Source organism: Podarcis raffonei, chromosome 2 (genome assembly GCF_027172205.1).
Source record: "Podarcis raffonei isolate rPodRaf1 chromosome 2, rPodRaf1.pri, whole genome shotgun sequence".
NCBI lineage: Eukaryota > Metazoa > Chordata > Lepidosauria > Squamata > Lacertidae > Podarcis > Podarcis raffonei.
In genome coordinates, this window is record NC_070603.1 from 121,089,340 (window position 1) to 121,103,850 (window position 14,511).

Consider the following 14,511-nt stretch of genomic DNA (forward strand, 5'->3'; position numbering starts at 1 on the left):
GGGGAGGGGTGGGGTTTCCCTTCCTGCCCAAGAGGAGCATCCCTTGCAGGTCGGAGGTCACAGTCTGTCCCTCTTTCCCCCCAACTCTGCTCCTCCGGATCTTGCTCCTTTTGGAAAGATGCATCAGCTGCCCCCCCCCGTCCCCCCCTAGAAAAAGGAAAAGGGCAACATGGAAGGGGGACACCCACACATTGGGGCCTTTCAAGAGAGAAGGTCTCCTCTTCCCCTCCATCTCTCTCCCCCCAGCTTCTCCATATCAAGGACCTTTTCCCTAAAAGGAGGGAAGTCATGGAAGGGCCTTTGGAAAAAGAAGTTTCCTCATAGTCTGGGTGGGAAGGAGAAGCCGCAAGGGGGGGTTGCCCCACTTCAAAATGCTCCCCCCCTTCTCAGCAGAAGCCAGGCTGCCCTTGTCAAAGATGGGGGGTCCCTGCATCCTCCTGCCCACCCCAGGGGGCTACCACCAAATCTTCAAAACAACAACAACAACAACATTAAAACAATCATTTTGAAGTCCCATAATCCCTAAATGGGACAGATCATTTTGATTCTCTCATTACGTGTTTCATATATTTGTCTATGCATATTTACTTGAAGGTAAGTCACACTGAGTGGGGTTGGACTTACTTCCAAGTAAACATGCAGAGGACTGAGCAGTTACAATTGGAAATTAAAATAAAAAAAAAATCTGTTTGTGATCCTGGCTGCCCACACACCAGGACTAGCCCATTTCTGAACTCTCTTGTTGAGGGACTCTTTCCTGGCAGTCAGTTCCATGGGGTAAGGCAGGTTTTAAAGAAGAATAACTGCCAGATGTGGGGCCCTGTTCTCTATCAGCCCCCCAGCAGGCGGAGTGAGCAGTCCAGACAACCTGATGGATTCTGAAAGGCTCCAAGGAGAAAGGGGGGCTGACAGCCAGCATCCCTGGGGGGGCCCCCATCTCCCTATGGAATATGGAATAGGGACACCATTCCTGTCGTCTCCAGCACTGCAGACCCCGGCTGCCCCCCACCCCCAGTTCACCAGGGCAGTGGGGAGGACGAGGAGGCAGAGGGAAGAAGTTTCATGGGGGGACGACTCATAGCTGTGCTTATTCTGGGGTCATGATTGCAGCAGACTGGGGGGGGGCATATTGGCACCTCAATAATGCAACTACAATCAACTTGCTGCCTGGGACCAGTATTAAGGCACTTGAGCACAGAGTCATCAAAGTTTCAGGGGAACCCCATCCTATCTAATTTCAATATCGGCAATGCCAGGGCTGGATTTCCAACTGGATTCCCAGCTCTTTGCTCTCTTCCAGGATCCTTCCCTATTACTCCTTTGCCACAAAGCCAGTGCCAACGGTGCCAGGGAGAGAGCAAAGCGTCATCTGGCATCCTTGTTTTGTGCCACAAATAACAGGCATGGGGGGGGGGAGGGAAGACATCTGTGCCTGCCACTGCAGAGTCTTCTTCCGTAGAACTTTCCAGTATTGTGTCCCCCCTGCCCTGCAATACAAGTACTTTTGTACACTGGTGCCTTGGTTCCCAAACACCGAAAACCCAGGGAGGCCTCGGACAACCGTAAGTCTGAGTATGGGCTGAATGTAAACTCCTCGCTCTGGATTAACCTGCAGTCTTCAGATCAAGTAATTCGCTTATTTAGCTTATGTGGGTAGCAATTTAAGATTTTAAGGAGGTTTTCTCACCACTGCTGTATTGCAATCACCATCTTTTTCCCCATGTTAAATCTTTTTTGCAGTTTCTAAATGAAAGGCTGTGATATAGTGTGGTACTTTGGTTCTCAAACGGCTTGGTTCCCAAATGCCAAAAACCCAGAAGTAAGTGTTCTGGTTTTTACATGTTTTTCGGAAGCCGAACATCCGATGCAGCTGTCGGCTATTGTTTGCGGGGCACCTGCACCAATCAGAAGCTGCGTCTTGGTTTTCGAACATTTCGGAAGTCAAACGGACTTCTGGAATGGATTAAGTTCGAGAACCAAGGTACAACTGTATTTGGCACTTTTGTTTTTGCTACAGTGGTACCTCTGGTTGCGGACACGATCCGTTCCGGGGTGCCGTTCGCACCCCGAAATGTCCGTAACCAGAGTGGCGCTTCTGCGCATGTGTAAATACTTCCGGGTTTGCCGTGTTCTTAACCTGAAAAAAACGCAACATGCAATGTTCGCAAGAAGAGGCATGACTGTATTTATTTTGCGTTTTTGTGGCTTTTTCGGTTAATTTGTTTTCGTGACTGTGTGGAACCCAGTTCAGCTACTGATACGATTTATTGACTGTGTGACTGCGGAAATGGATAAAAGCCCCCCATCCAAACAATGACTATCATCAGTGCAGGTTAGGAAAAAATAATAATCTTAATTTTTATCATCTACAATACTGTCTTATTTATTATATAGTACAGTACATTGATTATTGCTTTCATTTTATGGACCAATGGTCTCGTTAGATAGTAAAATTTGTGTTAAATTGCTGTTTTAGGGGTTGCTTTTAAAAGTCTGGAACGGATTAATCCGTTTTGCATTACTTTCTATGGAAAGCGCACCTTGGTTTTGGAACGCTTTGGTTTTGGAAAGGACTTCCAGAACGAATTAAGTTTGAGAACCAAGGTACCACTGTATAATATTAAGCAAGTGATGCATTTGAGGGATTTGAACCCAGGTTCAAGGACAACTGAAAGGTAACTGTGCTCATGGAGTGGAATATAAAGATATAAATGATGGAACAAACAGATGTTTGTAAATGTGTGCCTAAACACACTTTGGCTATATACTAAATTCTTTGCTCCTGGTGAAAATAATGAAATGCTGATGTTAAGCCAACTTGTTGCTTTTCAAAAGGCCATGCCTCTTCCCTTTGATGCTCAGCACCACCAGGGCAGTCTATGCTGTGAAGAGCTGGGAGCTTTCCTGGGGAGAGGACAGACCTGGAGGACAGACCTTGCTTGGCTGCTCTTTGCCCCCCAGAGCTGAGTGCCCCTTCCCTGCCCCACCTCCCTCTGCTCCTGCAAGGGCCGCATCCAGAAGCGCAGGAGAGAGGAGGAGAGACCAGGAGTCTGTGTCCTGTGGCTGCACATCTTGGGCAAGAGAACTTGGAAATGAGGCATCAAGGGGTCTCCTGGGGGCACAGGGGAAAGAAGGGGGCACAGCATGCGCTTGGGCTCATGCCAGGAACCGTCTGCCAGTATCTCAGCCAAAGGCAGCCTGGGGAGCCGGACATTCAGACAGAGCGGTTTCCTCACGGCTCACTTTTCAGAGATGGCACTTGGACTGGATGCATAATCAAAGATCTGGGGTGGTATCTAATGCAACCCCTACTCAGAGTAGACCCACTGAAGTGATTTGGCATTTCTGTTTTCAATGCACTGATTTCAATGGGTCTACTCTAAATATAACAGTATTGGATGCAACCCTGTGTGTACTAAAAATGTCAAACACCTGCCCTAGCTCTCACTTTCAATAAATACTGAATTTTTGGTACCTGCTAAAAAAAATCCTGTTTAGACAAGCCTACCCAGATGCCTAGAAAGTTGAGGTAATTCTAATCTGTTTTAGTAGTTTAACTTCCTGTGTTTTAAAGTATGGTTGTGAGTTTTTCTTAATTTTACTGGGGGGGGGGGTTTACAATCAATAAGTGTATGTATTTTAATAAATAAATAAATAGTATTTATTGATGTTTTATGTACATTCTATGGATTTTTTCCCTGATTTTTATTATAACTTTCCAGGTTGCATACTATCTTGATACAGTTTTGTGGGAAATACATATTGTAAATACTTTAATAAAACCTTCAGTCGATTGATAATAAAAGAAGAGCTGGTTTACATTAGCTAGTTGATGTCCACCTAATAAATCCTTCATCAAAGAGGGCATGATCCTTATATCTGCTACTTGTCATGCTGCACCTCTAGTGTCCCATTTTACAGATCCACAACATGTTAATGCTCGTGGCTTTTAAATGTGCTCTTCAATTTCAGTATCTGAAGGATTGATCTGGTGTTTTCACTTGGCAGGTGGCATCACACAGGACTCGATGAGACCCCTGGCAGGGCCCTCGGGTGCTGAGGACCCAGCCCCGTCTCCTCTAGGCCAGCCAGCAGGGTCAGCAGACAGCCATTTTCATTTCCCACCACAAAACCATGGAGAGAAGCTACGTCCGGCACCCCAAGACGGGATGGGAAATGGCAATGGTTGCTCCTGGCCATGCACAGAGTTCTGCTACTCTTATTAGAGGTTACCGCCCACACACTTCCACTGCACTTCTCTGCTTGTGTGGTGGCACCTCAGTAAAACCACTTCTGGCTGTTTGTAGCAGAGTTTTCCCCGGAGGCAGAGGAGAAGAACAGGAGTCATACTCAAACTCACAGTCAAGAGCTTCTTTATTGCTTGACTTTATTGCACAAGCATTTCTGTTACTATTATATACAAGCTACTGACATTCCTTCTTTATATCTCCAGCACAATTTAATCTCAGTCCAGTAATTAACAATCCTGACACAGCAAAACTCACAGTATCAGCAGCACACATTGTCTTACTTCCAACCTTGTTGTCAGTGAGTGTGCTGACAGAGTGTGAGTGTGAGTGCGCACACACACACTTTCCTTGTGCGGAAATTCCAGCCTGCAACTTCCTCCCTTTATTTGCACCTCCAGCTGACACCAATCAAGCCTAGAGTGCCACTCTTACACGCTAAGGAAAATTCTGGAACCCTCTTTAAAGCTTCCAGGAACCTTGATTTGTTTCTTGAAGAATGTTTTCCTAACAGCTCTTTGTGTTTCTGGCCAGCCTGAGGGAGTTCAGCAATGGAGGAGAGGCTGTCCCAGAGGACACCAGGTTGCTCTCTCTTTAATTCTGGCTTCCTCTTTCACCTCAGGAGCCTTTGGCTTACAACTGAATTGAGTTGGGGAATATAAAGCCTCTGGAAGGAAATCCTGCTTTTCTGGGCTGGATTCAGCTAACACAGTTAGTCTAGCGGGAGCCAGAAGGAACAAGTCTCACTCACACAACTGGGGCTTTCTCCCCATCTCCTTCCCGTGTGCTCCCCAAAAATCAGCTTGGGGGGGTCAGGAGAAGCCCCAGAAAGGTGTGCGGGGGGGGGGGGGAGAAGGGAGATTGCTCCCTCCGGCAAGTAGAATGATTGTAACAGTGCTATTTTGGAGCCCTCCCTCTAGAACTATTCAACATATTTAATAATAATAATAATAATAATTAGTATCTCCTACAATACCATGTCCCAAGGTGCTATAGTTCTTTTTATACACTCACACAATGGTTTGTGGTTGACCTATGCAAACAACAAACCAAACCACAAACCCCACCAGCTGGTCTGGATATGGAGCTTTTGCTTGGAGGGAAGTTGCTTTGTCTCATTGCTTCTTCAGCATAAATTGCTTTCTCCCTCATTTTATAGATGAAACTCACTCCCCTCCCGTTTCCTCAAGATGTTAAGTGGGATCAATCATGATACACCTATACCTTCAACATTGTTGTTAATTAGAATCAGATATCATTTCCAGGGCTGTCCGTGGCACCTTTAAAGTGGCCATCTCATTTGTTTGGGATTTTCTGAGCTAAGCAATTGCAAGAAATGATCTGCATCAGGAAACGAGAGGCGCCCCTTGGTGACATTTATGCGGCATTTTCCATGGATAGGTGCAGGGGCTCAGGAGGGACCCAATCCCCATTTTTAAAAGGGGGAGAAGCAGAATTCCCAGGAGCCCAAGAGGAAGCCTGCAAGGCAAGGCCTGATCCCACTGCAAGAAAAGCAGACCTGCCCATTGCAGCGCTGGCTTGGTCTCAGCTGACCCCCTGGGTTTCTTCCTTGCAAGCCTGGCAAGGCCAACGAAGGCCCCAGAGGGCTCTGGACACACTCAGGCTGACCCCTTTGGCAAGGCTCCTTCCACCTCCGTTATTCTGTCTCACAGGTGGGGAATCTCTTTGGCTTCAGGGCCAGATCCTGATCAGGATTGTCCCCATGGGCCAAAGGGGCAGGAGGCTGAAGCTGACATCATAGCATAGCCCACCTGTCAATCTCACCCACCTTTCAAAAGCCCTTGAGGGGGTTTCCAAGCACCCAGCAGGTGCTCAGCCTCTTGGGAACTGCAGCACAAGGGGCACGGCCTGCCTTGCACTCTGCACTTGGGGAAGCTGGCAAACTGCTTCTTCCTCATCTCCAGGGGAAGCCCTTCATTTCAGCCACATTCTGACGCAAATCCCCTCCTGAATCCGGAACATGAAGTCCTGCCAAACTGAGCAGGATTTTACTTCTGCTCATGGGGCAAATCCTACCCCCTGGCAGGCCAAGACTGGCCCACAGCCACAGGATCCCCATCCCCGTTCTGTTGCCACTTGGGTCCCTGCAACATGGAATAGTGGCTTCAGCTGCATGGAGACTAGACGGGTCTGTTCCAGGAAACAGGAATCTTTGGGTCCCTTCCCTCTGTCCCTGCCCTCCATTCATATTAATGGTAAGAGCTGCTCAACAGTGGAAAGGGCTCCCTTGGGAAGTGGTGGACTCTCCTTCCTTGGAGGTTTCTTAAAGCATCAATCATAAACGTATTTCTTAGGAAGTAAGCTCTTCCAGACACCTTAGGACTTGTCTATTGTTTTTAACTGTATTTCTTACCATTTTAATATTTCTAGCAAACCTGTTTAGAAATTTTAATGCACTGAGGGGGTATATTATTAAACAAAATAAAATTCTATTAGACAAAATAAAAATAAATACAATGAAAAAATGTTCTGCCAAATGTTGTTCAACTGCTTGTTCCAATATGAGACTCTCAAAAAATGACAAGGAGCAGGAGGATAACATGTTTGTGTAATTGATTTAGAGAAGAAAACAGGGAAGGATTTATCCAGCTAATCATTGTCATGTATTGTTACAGCACTAAATAAAAACACTTCTCTGAAAAGAACTTTTCTATTGATGGGAAGAGAAAACTTTAGATAAGAATTGGGTCTTCAAAATGTTGAGTGTCTGATGTAGAGCTAAATTAAGAATTATCCTCAGAGCACATGCAATGCCAACTCCTCCAAGACTGCATTTCAGCGAGCAGAGAAAACAGGACTCTTGAAGCACCCTCGCTGGGTGTTACACGTGTGTAGGGGGCAAGTGCTGTGAAAGGTGTTGCTGTTAGGGGCAGGGGTAAAGTCCTGAAGCAGGGAGCCTGCTTAGGAAGTGAGTGGAGAAGCCTGGAAGGTAAAGGTGCAAAATCATAGAGAGACCTCCGTCCAGACCCAGCAGAGGCTCCCACTTCTGAAGTTCTGATCCTAAATTGCAATTGGAGGGGGGAGTCACTCAACTTTGGGGCTAAACACAAATGCCTCCCCCCACCCTTCCAGCATACTGGCTCCTTTCACACAACTAACATCTTAAAAGAATTTTGACATTTCAGAAGAAAGTTTTAAAAACAAAAATGTGTGCCAAGAGGCTTTGGCCAGAGGTCTACCAGCTTTTACTAAGTTTAAACGATTCCTGTTGTAAGAGTTCCAAGGCTGGATGAGGAAGGGGGAGGAGTGTGGCAGAAATCGCCGTAACTGGACAAAGCGGGTGAAAGACCTTTCTAAAGGGTCCTGCTATTCTTCCCTAAGTGTAGACCGTTAAGAGAATAAGGTAAGTACAGATGTATAATGAATGTTGGAGGTGTGGGGGCCTTGGGGGCTCTGGTCTACCCCACTTCATGTATTTGCCACTCTGACCCCCCAAACCCAGTCCGTTTGTGTTCCTTAAAAAGGCTTCTCTTTCAACACTGTGCCAGGGAGTGGGAGGGGCTTGGTGATGGTCAGAAGGGTCAGCCAATCAGCACCTCTCTCTGGGCAGCTGGCTTCTCCTTAAGCAGGACCAGAACTCAAGGCTTGCTTGTCTCAGCCTCAGGATCCCCACCCTTCTCTTCCCCTCCCAGAGGAAAATGAACTAGACAGATTTCCACCTCACAAGGCCTAAGCCAAGCCTAGCATGGAAGGAAGGGCAGGCAATGGAGACATTTCCTGGGTAGAATGTGCAGGTCCAGAGAGGGTCATACTGGGGGGGTGTCTCTCCCCTCCAAGTCTCGTTCTCTGTGTCCCCCCCCACTATCCCAGCCCCCATTAAGGGAAGGGGAGGGGAGATGCCTCTGCCCTGGTGGAGACCCCCAGCCTCCATTTCCTTTCCTCCCAGCAGCCCCCTCCCCGCAATTCTGGCCCTTGGAGGAAATGTCATGGGGGGGAGGTGTGACTCTGTTCCTCTCCTGCCTTCCACTCACCTCCGGTCTGGTTGTAGCGATTCCGCAGAGTCTGCAGATTCACCCTGAACCCCAGCTCAGAGCCCTGAAAGTTCCGGTTGTTCCTTTCCTGGTACTGAGGATCCTCCTTCTCCGCCTTCTTTATCCAGGGAACTAGGGACAGATATTTCTTGCTGTCACTGTCGTACTGAACAAATTGCTGGTCATCCACGTACCCCACAGCGATGAACTGGGGCAGCCCCTGGCCAGGCTCAGACACGGCTGTGTAGAAGTAGCGCACGGAGTGAGAAGTGGAGCCTGGAAAGGAAGAGAAAAGGGGGCAGAGAGTTAGGGGTCCTGCAGATGAAGGCAGCAGCCTAATCCTGCTGTATTGCAGGAAGCAGCCCTAAATTAGGAGATCCAAAGTTCAGCAGGGTTTCGGGGAGTTTGTAGACCTGCCCTTAAACATAGAGGAGGCAGAGCAGAGGCAGCCTAAGAATCAGAGAGTTGAAAAGGGGAGAGGATATAAATACAAGTAACAACAACAATAGCCCATGGAGCAGAGGGCGAGAAAAAGCTCTGTGAGGCAGCACTAAATCTCTTCCCAAGTCACAGTGAATGTGTACTAAGGGGGCTGTGTGCCTCCTTTGTGCATGAGGAAAGAGCCAAGGCTCCATGGTCCTCGTAATCTCTAGGGTACAGGATGAGCCCCACAGAGAAGGCCCTCCAAGACAGCTGCAGCCCCTTAATTCCCACCCTGGGCTCCTTTGGGAGGAAGGTGGGGATATAAACTCAATTTTAGAAGATGACTCTGTCAGTACCAAGAAAGGCCTCACAGATTTGGGCGTAAAGATGAGGCCTTCCTTCCAACACCTGTCCCATTCTCTGCCTAGAGATTATCAGAGACCCACAGAAACAGCTCACAAAGACTTGGGGAGGGAGGGAGCTGATCATAGGCTTTCAGCATCATACCTGAGGCTTCTGCCCCCACCAGGACACCCCCTCTGAGGGAAAAGCTGAGTCGAGTTCAGCGAGAGATGGGGCATTTCCCTGGCGGAAGGTAAAGGGGCACAGTGCTAAAAGGGGAAGAGGGGGCTATTCCTGTTTTGCCTCAGGTAGCAGAAATGGGACGTATAATTCTTATTATTTGTTGAATTTATATACCGCCCTATCTTCTTCTTCTAAAGCTCACCCAAATGGATGCCGATTAAGACATTAAAGAAAATACCGCCCTATACCCGGAGGTCTCAGGGCGGTTCAGAGAACAAAATCAAAATATAAAACCACAAAATATTCAATAATAAAAAAGCCAATACCCCCCCAAACCCCATACTTTTAAAAGGATGTCAATCAAATCAATCAAAGGCCTGGTTAAAAGGGATTGTTTTTGCCTGATTTAGTCAAAAGGTGTATAATGAAGGTGCCAGGCGAACTTCCCAGGGGAGAGCCTTCCAGACGGGGAGCCACTGCAGAGAAGGCCCTTTCTCGCATTGCTGCCACCCTCCGCCCTCCGGACCTCTAGAGAAGAAGGCACAGGAAGGAGGGCCTCAGAAGATGATCCCAGGGTCCGGGTAGGTTCATATAGAAAGAGGTGGTCCTTGAGGACCCATCATACCCTGTGAAAATTGTCTTGAATGCACTTTGGACAACCTCACCCTCGAGGAGGAAGAAGCTCGCTTGAGTTTGGCCAGTGACTCATCTCAAAACAACTAGGAAACTAAAAGAAAAACCATAGACAGGACTCTGAGGGTCCAACCCCCCTGCGATGCTGGCATCTCAACTGCAGCATCCATGGCAGATGGCCAAACAACCTCTGCTAACAAATCTCCACGGATGTAGGATCTACCACCTTCTGAGGGAGATCCACTGTGGAAAACAAAGTTCAAGGAAGCGAAAAACTGCAAGATGTGTTTGCTTGAATTACATACGCCGTGATGGTGTGTGGACTCTGCTACCTCCCTCCAGCTGGGTTTCCTTTCAGGCAAGATCAAATGGGATCCACTTCCCAGACCCCCCCTCCTAGGACGAGGGCTCCCCCCACTTCAAACCACAAGAGCTCAGAGCAAGGCTGCCTCTGGTTGTGGCATCTGGCTAAACAACACAGGCAGTTCTGCTCAGTGGTCGGGAGACAAAGAGCCACAAAATGAGTCACACTTGAGTCCCCAAAGTGAGGAGGAATCTGAAGGAACCAGTGGTCTCCACCACCCTTTGCCCAGCCCTGTAGCAGACACAGTGAGGGGGCAGCCCCCCATATGGGGAGGGTTCAAGAGAGAAATAACAAGTCTTACTCTTTAGTTCTTAAAGCTTTGAAGTTACAGTGAGAATTTTTATGCAACAAGCAACTTTTAAACTAAAGATAGTATTATATTCACACCATTTTCCATTAGAAAACCACAAGAATTATTTACAATAAAGATTCAAGTAGGTAGCCGTGTTGGTCTGACGCAGTCGAAATTAAAAAATTGTCCAGTAGCACCTTAGAGACCAGCTAAGTTTGTTCTGGGTATAAGCTTTCGTGCGCATTCACACTTCTTCGGATACACAGTGTTCAAAAGGTAGTGAAAGGGGCTGTACAGGAACGGCACAGAGGAGCCCCCTGCATAATTTACAAAATCTACATTTTTGACAGGCAACAGGAAGGGGATTTTTTTGGGGGGGGGAGTTACAATTGTAAAGCAGGAGAACCTAATTATGAATGTGCCTGTGAAACGGAACTCCTGAACAAAACAACATTGGGAATTGCGGGTGGGGACCCCTTCTTCAGACGTCCCCCCCCCCGCAATGAAATCAGCTCTACACCCGTCCAGCTCCCACCCCCAGGCTGGTCTCCCGAGTGTTTAGCTGAGTTTTCAGAGCGGCTGAGGGTTAGAAGAGGGAAGGTAAAAAATAGAAAAGGAAAGACCTGTACTGTGTCTGTCTCTGTCTCTCTCTCTCTCACACACACACACACTCACACTCACACAAACCCGAGTCAACACGAAGCTGCGGGGGGCGGGACAGGCGAGTCACTTTCCCCACCATGAATCCTGCCAACAACTTCAAGCTTTGTTTTGTTCTTCGCTTGAGCCTCGAGCCCAGGAGTGAAGCGGCCCCTGCCCCGGGCGGCATACAAAACAAGCCCCAAGTCTGGGAAACAGATGTCTGGGAAGGGATCCGGCTCCACTTCGGAGAAGAAACTCCCCGATCGCCCTTTCAGTGACCACGAAATGCAATTCCCAAAGAGCCGTGTCCCCCCCCCAAAAGAAGGAGGCTTAGTGGAAATGATTTTCTCCCCCCGCCCCAGAGCCCAGTCCTTACCTGCGCAGTCCAAGAGCAGCAGCAGGTGGGCAGCCGCCCCCAGGATCAGGGGGGGCCAGCGGAGGAGGACCCCCATCTCCCCCCAAAAGGAAGCTCCTTTTCCTCCTCTTACTCCAGCGACGTCCTTCTCCCTCCGACTCTGAGACCCGCTCTCTGCCCCGCCTGCGGAACCAGCGGCAGAGCGAGCCGTGATTGGTTGAGGGGAAAATATTCCGCCAATCGGAAATCTTCACGCAGATGACGGTCTCGGTCGCCGGGCAGAATTCGAGGCGCAAGTTTGGCCGCGAGGCTGGAGAGGGAAAGAGAAAGTGATTGCAGCTCCTCGCTGGAAATCGGCGCCTCCCTCCCTCCCTCCCTCCCCCCCCCGGCAGCTCTTCCTGTCCTGCCCTGCAGGGAGGGCGGAGGGGGGGTGTGCCAGGGGAGGACCCCAGGTTCAGTCCCCGCATCTCCAGGGGGGTCTGGGATGCCCCCCTCTCTGAAACTGGGGGGAGGGGCTGTGGGATCCTGAGCGAGGTGGACTCGTGGCTGAGTCAGTGCAGGACAGTCTCCTGGGTCCTATTCTTAAGAAGCCCTCGGATTGCTTAAAAGATGGCTCCCTTCTTCCTCCGCTGCCAGAGGCAGTAAATGCATGAGCATCCCACTCACTGGGTGTCCCTCCCGTCCCCCTTGCATGCTTCCTTACTGGGGCATCTGGGTGGCCACTGGGAGACCACCATGCTGGACTTGATGGGCCCCTTTGGTGTGATCTAGCAGCCCAGCTCTTCTCCTGTGACCCTCTATCTAGTGGCAGGGGGTTCCAGCGGTTAATTGTGTGCCTTGTAAAGAAATGCTCAGTACTGCAACTAGGGCTGAACCTCAGGGTTGAAGTCAAAACAGAGAGAGAGACACACACAGAGAGCGAGCCCCCTTTGCACAGCCAGCAAGACCCAGCAGCTGCCAAGCCTCTTCTGGAAGGCCCTGAGCCAAGGCTGGGTGTTTGGCCCAGAGAGTGCTTGGCCCACATTCCACTTCCAGAAGCCTGAACGTTTGAAACCTGAGCTAAGCATGGGACACACACAGAAGCTGCTGCCTTTTCCAAGAAATCAGGAGAGAGACAAGTAGTGGCCGCTCCTTGCCCAGGTACAAGGAAGCTTGTTGCAAGATAAGCTCCTGCGAAGAAGGAGGCTGGCTGTTTCAAGGGGGGCTCTCCTGGACCCACTTTTGGGACTCAATGGGCTCAGTCACCTCAGGGACGTCTTAAGCTTCACTTTTCACCTGCTCCATCCAGTTTTCCTGGACAGGGATAGTCTGCCCACAAAGATCCATGTTCTGCTAACCTCCTGACAAGATTATTGTAACGTGTTGTTTTTCCCAATACAATAGGGATGCTTTAGCTGCTACAAGATAAACCTGACAGGATTTTCCCTGTTACAGCTCATTTAAACCAAATCTCACCAGGGCCAAAAGACCCTCTGCCTGTTTGTCTGGTTCTGAGTTCAATTCAAAGAATTAGTATTGTTTTAGAAAGTCCTTGGTGGTTTAAGGTGCCTTCTGCTCCCCTGCTCTCCTCTGTGGAGGCTTTTCTCCCTCTCCGTTCCCTTCTTTGGGGAGGTGGAGTGGGCGACGACAACAACTAACGGCCAGGAGGAAAATGTTTGTTCTTCACAGACTTTTAAACTTTTTTACAGGACTTTAGACATTATTTTTCCTCTGTTCTTGATATTCTGTGGAAACAGCAATGAGTCTTCTTGCCCCTTAAAGGCTAACAAATAGATTATGGCATAAAAACATCCTTGGTGTGTTTCTCCGTTCCAAGCTGGATTGTTTCCCAGGGGACTTTGCCCCCTTCTGCCTCCCTCAGCAACCTCTGAGTCAGGTTGGAAAGTCCCAGGGCAGTTCCCAGAACAAGGCCAGAACAGTTCGGACTCCCTTTTTTATGTTTTGTTTTCCTTTTTACTTCTTAGAAGAATAGCTGAGGGTTCAGTAAACAGTTTTTGGCAAGATACAATAATCTAAATTTCGTTTGCATGCCAAGCTAGCAAAGGAATCTCAAGTGACTGCATCTCAGGCTGCTTGACTGACATTTCTCACAGGAATTGAAAAAAACGGAGGCAGATTTTGCTGAGAAAGTCCTCATCCTTCATTAACACTGGGGTGTGTTTGTGTTTGTTTCCAGGCTGGATTCCTGCCCTCACGTTCTCTCTCTGCCACAAGACACCCTCCCCCATTTCTCCACAGTCCCTAGTTATATTTTCTCGCTTTCTCATTTTCTCGATCGTCCGCTGCCCCCTGCCGGCTGCTTTCTTCCCCAGCTGAAATGGAAATCAGGTGATTTCTAAGAAATCCTTCAAGGGACCAGTTGAAGCAAGTCACGGGTTGCAAAAAAAAAAGGTCAAGGTTCCGACATATATCACAGATTTGCAATCATTGAAAATGTGTGCAAGACAGTAAGAGTCGTGGCAAAATGATACAGGCAACTCCCCACATGCACGCAATATTCTTGCACACAACCACAAGGCCTTGTGAGCAGACCCTCCCCAGAGCCCAAAGAGGATGTGTGCTCAGGCCAAGCCAACCACTTCTTCCTTCCTCCTGATGTGGTTTCTGTGCTTGATCACCATGTGCCAAAGTCAGGAAAGACCAAACACTGTCCTTCTGAAAGACGTTTCTGGGTACCGATCTCCCCGCCAGCCTGCAATCCTGGAGGTCTATTGTGGCTTTTGATTTGTCACTTGAGGGGGAAAGGGGGCATTTCTCAGTGGGGCTTCAACTGTTTAAGGCAGGCCCAAGCTACTTTTTGGACTGCTAGAGGTGGCCACTAGTCAGTTTGCAAAAATCTAGGCTGAGACTTGTAATAATCTTCAGGCTGCATGACATGATGTCATTGAGCCAGTAAAGAGACGCACCAGCGAAACACCACCATTTTGTTTCCTCTTCTCCTCTGCAGCCTGGCCTTCACAAAATGGCTTCCGTTCTTGGCAGGCAGGCAGGAGGGTGGGGACCTGCCTTGCCCTGACCACTTTCCTCCCTTCAGGGGA

General features: G+C 48.8%; 2 protein-coding genes across 9 annotated transcripts in view; one reads left to right on the plus strand and one right to left on the minus strand.

Moving 5' to 3' along the window:
* TAP2 (transporter 2, ATP binding cassette subfamily B member) overlaps positions 1 to 14,511 on the plus strand; it is a 71,659-nt gene that overhangs the window by 33,643 nt on the left and 23,505 nt on the right. The window lies entirely within an intron of this gene.
* LOC128409420 (H-2 class I histocompatibility antigen, Q9 alpha chain-like) overlaps positions 1 to 14,511 on the minus strand; it is a 69,536-nt gene that overhangs the window by 8,576 nt on the left and 46,449 nt on the right. Inside the window, exons 1-2 of one of the 7 annotated variants that reach the window (XM_053379904.1) lie at positions 11,495 to 11,649; positions 8,240 to 8,515 (exon numbers count right to left, since the gene is read on the minus strand). The exons of 5 other annotated variants lie outside the window; for them this stretch is intronic. In XM_053379904.1, coding sequence (XP_053235879.1) covers positions 8,240 to 8,515; positions 11,495 to 11,570 — 352 coding nt within the window. In that variant the 5' untranslated portion in view covers positions 11,571 to 11,649. Of the gene's footprint in view, positions 1 to 8,239; positions 8,516 to 11,494; positions 11,650 to 14,511 lie in introns of those variants that run through there. One more of the 7 variants, XM_053379902.1, reaches the window with a different exon arrangement.